General features: G+C 39.9%; 1 protein-coding gene across 2 annotated transcripts in view; it reads left to right on the forward strand.

Annotated features, from left to right (window-relative positions):
- LOC132833403 (limbin-like) overlaps window positions 1–6,414 on the forward strand; it is a 178,166-nt gene extending 171,752 nt beyond the window's left edge. For both annotated transcript variants that reach the window (XM_060851641.1, XM_060851642.1), the window contains one exon: window positions 4,960–6,414. In XM_060851641.1, coding sequence (XP_060707624.1) covers window positions 4,960–5,230 — 271 coding nt within the window. In that variant the 3' untranslated portion in view covers window positions 5,231–6,414. The remainder of the gene's footprint in view (window positions 1–4,959) is intronic.
- Window positions 6,415–7,283: the final 869 nt, after the last annotated feature.

Raw genomic sequence — 7,283 nt, forward strand, 5'->3', positions numbered from 1 at the left:
TTTAAACTAACTCTGCAGGGGCATGGGAACCTAGACTGTAGCTTTAGGGTGCAGGACCTGGAGTGTAGGGAGGTTCGGAACATGGCATCAGCCTCAAAGGAGTGTGCCTGTAAACAAGAAGGTGGCTTGAAGTATGTATACTTCAATGCGAGAAGTATGCGAAATAAGATAGGTGAACTTGCAGCGTGGGTTGGTACCTGGGATTTCGATGTTGTGGCTATTACAGAGAAATGGGTAGAACAGGGACAGGATTGGCTGTTGCAGGTTCCAGGGTTTCAATGTTTTAGTAGGGTCAGAGGTGGGGGTAAAAGAGGGGGAGGTGTGGCATTGCTTGTCAAAGATAGTATTATAGCGGTGGAAAGGATGATGGATGAAGACTCGCCATCTGAGGTAGTTTGGGCTGAGCTTAGAAATAGGCATGGTGAGGTCACCCTTTTGGAGTTTTCTACAGGCCTCCTAATAGTCCTAGAGACGTAGAAGAAAGGATTGCAAGGATGATTCAGGAGAAGAGTGAAAGTAATAGGGTGGTTGTTATGGGGGACTTTAACTTTCCAGATATTGACTGGAAATGCTATAGCTCGAGTACGTTAGATGGGTCGGTGTTTGTCCAATGTGTGCAGGAGGGTTTCCTGATACAATATGTAGACAGGTCAACAAGAGGTGAGGCCATTCTGGATTTGGTTCTGGGTAACGAACCAGGCCAGGTGTTAGAATTGGAGGTAGGTGAGCGCTTTGGGGACAGTGACCACAATTTGGTGACTTTTACTCTAGTGATGGAGAGGGATAAGTGTGCACTGCAGGGCAAGAGTTATAGCTGGGGCAGGGAAATTATGATGCGGTGAGGCATGACTTAGAATGCGTGGCTTGGAAAAGTAGGCTTCAAGGGAAGTGTGCAATGGATATGTGGAGCTTGTTCAAGGAGCAACTATTGAGTGTCCTTGATAAGTGTGTACCTGTCAGGCAGGGAGGAAAGGGTCGTGTGAGGGAGCCGTGGTTTAATAAGGAATTGGAATCCCTTGTTAAAGGGAAGAGGGCAGCCTTTGTAAATATGAGGCGTAAAGGTTCAATTGGGGCGATTGAGAGTTATAAGGTAGCCAGGAAGGATCTAAAGAGAGAGCTAAGAGCAGCAAGGAGGGGACATGAAAAGTCCTTGGTTGGTAGGATTAGGGAAAACCCAAAGGCTTTCTATAGGTATGTCAGGAATAAAAGAATGACTAGGATAGGAATAGGTCCAGTCAAGGATAGTAGTGGAAAGTTGCGTGTGGAGGCTGAAGAAATTGGGGAGACACTGAATGAATACTTTTCATCAGTATTCACTCAGGAACAGGACATTGTTGCCGATGTGAATATTGAGTCACAATTAATTAGAATGGATGGCTTTGAGGTATGTAGGGAAGAGGTGTTGGAAAGTCTGGAAAGGGTGAAAATAGATAAGTCCCCTGGGCCTGATGGCATTTATCCTAGGATTCTCTGGGAAGCAAGGGAGGAGTTTGCAGAGCCATTGGCCTTGATTTTTATGTCCTTGTTGTCTACAGGAATAGTGCCAGAAGACTGGAGGATAGCAAATATGGTTCCCTTGTTCAAGAAGGGGAGTAGGGATGACCCTAGTAACTATAGGCCGGTGAGTCTCACTTCTGTTGTGGCAAAGTCTTAGAATTGTAAGGGATAGGATTTATGAACACCTGGATAGGAATAATGTGATCAAGGATAGTCAGCATGGTTTTGTGAAGGGCAGGTCGTGCCTCACAAACCTTATTGAATTCTTTGAGAAGGTGACTAAGGAGGTGGACGAGGGTAAAGCAATAGATGTGGTGTATATGGATTTTAGTAAGGCATTTGATAAGGCTCCCCATGGTAGGCTACTGCAAAAAATACGGAGGTATGGCATTGAGGGTTAGTTGGAGGCTTGGATTAGGAATTTGCGGATGATACGAAAGTCGGAGTTGTTGACAGTGAGGAAGGATGTGGCAGGTTACAGCGGGATATAGATAAGCTGCAGAGCTGGGCAGAAAGGTGGCAAATGGAGTTCAATGTAGCTAAGTGTGAAGTGATTCACTTTGGTAAGAGTAACAAGAAGACGGGGTACTGGGCTAATGGTCGGATACTTGGTAGTGTGGATGAGCAGAGGGATCTTGGTGTCCATGTACACAGATCTCTGAAAGTTGCCACCCAGGTAAATAGTGCTGTGAAGAAGGCATATGGCATACTGGCTTTTATTGGTAGAGGAATTGAGTTCCGGAGTCCTGAGGTCATTTTGCAGTTGTATAAGACTCTGGTGCGGCCGCATCTGGAGAATTGCGTGCAGTTTTGGTCGCCATACTATAGGAAGGAGGCACTGGAACGGGTGCAGAGGAGGTTTACCAGGATGTTGCCTGGTATGGTAGGAAGATCGTATGAGGAAAGGCTGAGGCACTTGGGGCTGTTTTCATTGGAGAAAAGGAGGTTTCGGGGTGACTTGGTAGAGGTGTACAAGATGATTAGGGGTTTAGATAGGGTTGACCATGAGAACCTTTTTCCATGTATGGAGTCAGCTATTGTGAGAGGGCATAGCTTTAAATTAAGGGGTGGTAGGTATAGGACAGATGTTAGGGGTAGATTCTTTACTCAGCGAGTCGTGAGTTCATGGAATGCCCTGCCAGTAGCAGTGGTGGACTCTCCCTCTTTATGGGCATTTAAACGGGCATTGGATAGACATATGGAGGATAGTGGGCTAGTGTAGGTTAGGTGGGCTTGGATCGGCGCAACATCGAGGGCTGAAGGGCCTGTACTGCGCCGTATTTTTCTATGTTCTATGTATGGCTGTAATTGCAGCAGGGCTTTTAAGAGTTAAGTACAATAGCCACCAGTCTTCCAGTTGAACAAAAGCATTTTTTTTTAAATCAAATTTTTTTGTATCAAACAGTACCCAGCAACTAAACTATCATTACTGAGCAATTTATCATGGGTTGTAAATAGCATACTTATGTTTCCCTGTCATGATTGTTCAAAGAAAATTGTATTCATTTATCTTAAAAGTTATTTTGAATGCTGCTATCATCAATTGTTAATAAACCCAATTGATTTTTTTATGTTTGTTTTGTCGAACTTCATGGCAGAATCAGTCTAAGTATAAAGTTCAGGTTTCATATGATCATAAGTAGTTTAATAAATCAAGCTAAAATGCCTGTTAGGTTATTGAAGAAATTGTGTACCCAGCTATTAATATAAATGTTAGAATCAATCGGTGAAAGATGAAAAAAAAATAGAACTTATTTTAGTATTATACCTTTGCAATCTTAAGTTTCTGAACTGCTGTACTACTAATAAGTACTTCTAGTCAAAGCATAGTAGCTTATTGGCAAACATTAAGTTTCCACAAATAGTCAGTTGTTTGACCAGAAAATCTCTTCTAATGGTGTTGAATGAGGGATAGATATTCGCCAGGGCACTAAAGAGAACTCCACACACTTTGAATAATGTTGTGCGATCTTTTACTTCTACCTGTTAAGGCAGGTGTGGCTTTTGTTGAACATCTCATTCAAAAGTGCTGAAGTGTCAAACTAGATTACCTGTTGAACTTTCTAGAGTGGGGCTTAAAGCCATGACCAGCCTCGTCAGGTGAGAATTCTACTACTGTGTCAAGGTTCCAATGAGATGAGATGTAATTTTAATTTAATATGCAATGCGTTCGTTACAAGTTTCATCTCCATTGATTATTTAAAAGTTTCTGGTGCAGAAATCCAATTGTTTGAAACCTTTTCATTTGTTTTTAGTAATATTGAGGGTAATTTTCTACTTGCTAGTTGTGTATGATCATCCCTTCCAGCTCCAGGTTGAATACTTTCCATCTACCAACATAAAAGACCTGTTACCAATCTGCCACATTTTCCATTTGTTTTGCTATGATGATAATATTTTAATATTTTGTAATTTCTGAACAAATGCTAATTTTCCAGCCAGGAAATCAGATGAGACGTCCACAAAATCTCCTCTTCTATGCACTTGGCTTCCCACTAAATAAGTCTGGCACATACATTCCCTCATCTAGTTTCCTTCTTATTGATAATTCATTCGTGGAATGTCGATGTTACTAGCAAGGATAGCAGTTTTTTGCCTTTTCCTAATTGTTCTTGAGTGAGCTCTCTTCTTAAACCACTGCCATCCATGTTGTGTGCGGGCACCCAGGTTGCTGTTAGGTAGTGGATTCCAGCTACTTAACCCTGTGTTGAAGGACATGTGTAGAATCCCTCACATTCTATACTTTACCTATCTTAATGGGGAGGTGTATAATGTTATCCTAAAAGCAAGACTGATGTGTATTCTTGGTACTAATATTGTCTAATGTTAGAAGGAGGCAGTGGAACAGTGGTAATGTCACTGGGCTAGTTATTCAGATGCTGTGGGGAACACTAGTTCAAATCCCACCAAGGCAGCTAATGGAATTTGAACTTAATAAAAATCTGAAATTAGGAGCCTGTTGACGACCATGAAACCATTGTGGATTGTCATTAAAATCCTGTCTGGTTCACTAGGATAGTAAATCTGCTGTCCTTACCTGGTCTGGACTACAAATGAATCCAGACTCAGAAGAATTGACTCATAACTGCCCTCCAAAATGACCTGGAGGAACACTCAATTCAAGGATAATGAGAGGTAGGCAACAAATATTAACCCAGCCAGGAACACACTAATCTCAAGAATAAATGATAATTGTTTAAACATTGCATAGCTGTGAGTCAGGGCATTATAGGATGCAGTGAATACTTGAACCTGGCTGGGTATTTTACAAAATGATCTGGGGAGTTTATTCAATTGTACAAGTTAATGGACTGATGGAAGAGTCGGCCTTCTATTTAGTTTGTAACAATTTTGCAAAGTGATGAGTGTCTTAATAAGTGTGAGTTGAGAGCTCAGTAAAAGATTACATTGTTCAATTGTGATTGTCATAACCTGATCAAAATGTCGGTCTTTTCTGTGCAGCATATTGAAGAAGGAGCGACTCCAGCTCATGAAACAAGTGTCCTTCTCTCCTGACTATGGTTCCCCTAAGGTCTCTCCTGTTAAAGTTGATGATCGCCATGAATCAATTGATGAAGCACTGGGGCAAGTTGTAAATATGCCCGATACAGGGGAAAAAGTCTTTGTATTCCGCATCAAGGAACTACATCACGCTTCAGATCTCCAACCAAAGAAGAAGAAAAAGCGCAATTTTTTAAATTATAAAAGAGCAGCTGTGGCTAACTTGGATTGACTATGAATTAATTCAAGATTAGCATTATATTGCCAAATGACTAACTTTGGAGCCTTTTAACCTATAAACTAGAGCTACAATGATAATTTCCTCTTTAAAAAAATGGAAATGGTCAATTTGATTGTTGTTCATGAGTTGTTAAAGTTAAGGGGAAACTTGCAAATTTTTGAAACCTGCAACACATAAGCAATCTCAAATATAGCCAACTCATCACAGCAGAAGCATCAATCATAGCGTAATTATCCTTTGGTGTTTCTCAGGTCGACAGCTAGCTGGCATAAATGTCAAAACTTTATTCATCAAGCTGAGATATGGACAATAATTTTGTAGAATGCTTCAGCAATGATTCAGAAAACTGCAGTTTAATTATCAGTTTTGGATTCATTGATAACTTCTGTAATGGAGACAAGAAAGTAGAATGTTGACTGATCAAAGGTCCTTACTGTCTGTTAATGGACTAAGGTAATAAGTGTGGGAGCTTGCCATGAACTGTTTCTTCAAGTGCTGATGATACGGAAGAGAAGCAAGCAATATCTAAGTTGCACTTTGGGAAAGAGCTCACCAATAAACTCATGAAAACTGTTACAGAGTTACAGTGATGGATAAATATCAGCATGAAAAGTTTACAGATGTGGTGATTTTTCTCTGCCACTGGTAATAAGTAGCAAAGAGTTGAATACAGTTTTTTCTGATTTAATTGGCACACCAATCTCAATGTGATGAACCTCAGCCTCTACAGTGCAATGTTCTGCTACTGTGGTGTACTTGTTACTTGGAGTGGTCATGGGTTGCACGGTTTTGCCTTAAATTTTACAATGTCTCTTCCTCCTGTTCTGTTGTGATGCACTCACAAATGGCTGTTACACTCATATATGTTACTCTGATATTCTTGTTTGATGTGTTACTCCTTTCACTTCTGTAATGATGATTCTAACTTGTCCTCTATATAAAATTCAGCAAAACCTTGCAATTTTTGATTTGTATCTGCTAGTGTGGTTTGCTAAGTGACCACAATAATCTTAATAAGCAAAAGTATTTCTTTAGCTGCTCCTTTTTAATTTCTCCTTCTTTGATAGATAGGGATTGAGGTAAATGGTTTGCAGCTCTTTGTGCCAAATGCATTATCATACTTTTTTTCAAAACAGCTATTTGAATATGATGCAGTATAAACATTATTATATTTTATCTGGTTGATTTGTAACTAAACATAAAATGTGGTAATACAACTTTTTTTGAGAATTTTAACCTGTGTGATATTCCTGCTTTTTAAATCGAAAACACCTGGTACCCTTTGGTACCTATGTCCCTTTATCTGAAGGATATTTTCCCTGATTAATTTTTAACTTGCCATGATTTGCAATTGTCACTACAGAAGATCTTTTTGCAATGTGGTTATAACCTGCTTTGAGTTAAGAAAATCAAAACAGTACACAGTACTCAAAGTGTAGGTGTCTTACCAAGGCTGTAGGTAATTGTAGTGGGGGTGCTTGACTCATGTGCTCCAATCTCTTCATAACAAGAGTTAACATGTAGCATTTGCCCTCTTAATTGCTTGCTGTACCTGCTGGTTAATTCCCTATGATATTTGTTTACAAGGATACTAACAAAACTGATAAGTAACTTTCCTCAATTTCTTACAAAACTATTTTTATAATTGTTTTTCCTACAAAAGCTGATATCTTCACTTCCCCACAATAAATTTCATCTGCTATGTATTTGCTCACTCATATAAACCTGGGTCCAGCAAATGAGAAGGCTCCATTTCAGGAATGCTGGAGAGTCACATGACAGCAAGAAACTTCTATTTAAATTCAATTCTGAATGAGTTAAATGATTCTTGTATTAGGAAACAGTGTCTTTCCCTGTGTTGCAGTCTGCAAAGCCTTTGTGATCTCCTCTGTATTCCTCATGACTGGCCTGATTTGGGAAAGATTGCAACTTGAATATGAGAACAACTTGTTAAATCTCTCAGCAAAGGTACAACGTCCCAGATCACGGACAGCCTAATCCTAATGGTTATATTTATTTCTTTAATGTTGTATTTAATTGTTAA

Source organism: Hemiscyllium ocellatum, chromosome 36 (genome assembly GCF_020745735.1).
Source record: "Hemiscyllium ocellatum isolate sHemOce1 chromosome 36, sHemOce1.pat.X.cur, whole genome shotgun sequence".
NCBI classification, from domain to species: Eukaryota; Metazoa; Chordata; class Chondrichthyes; order Orectolobiformes; family Hemiscylliidae; genus Hemiscyllium; species Hemiscyllium ocellatum.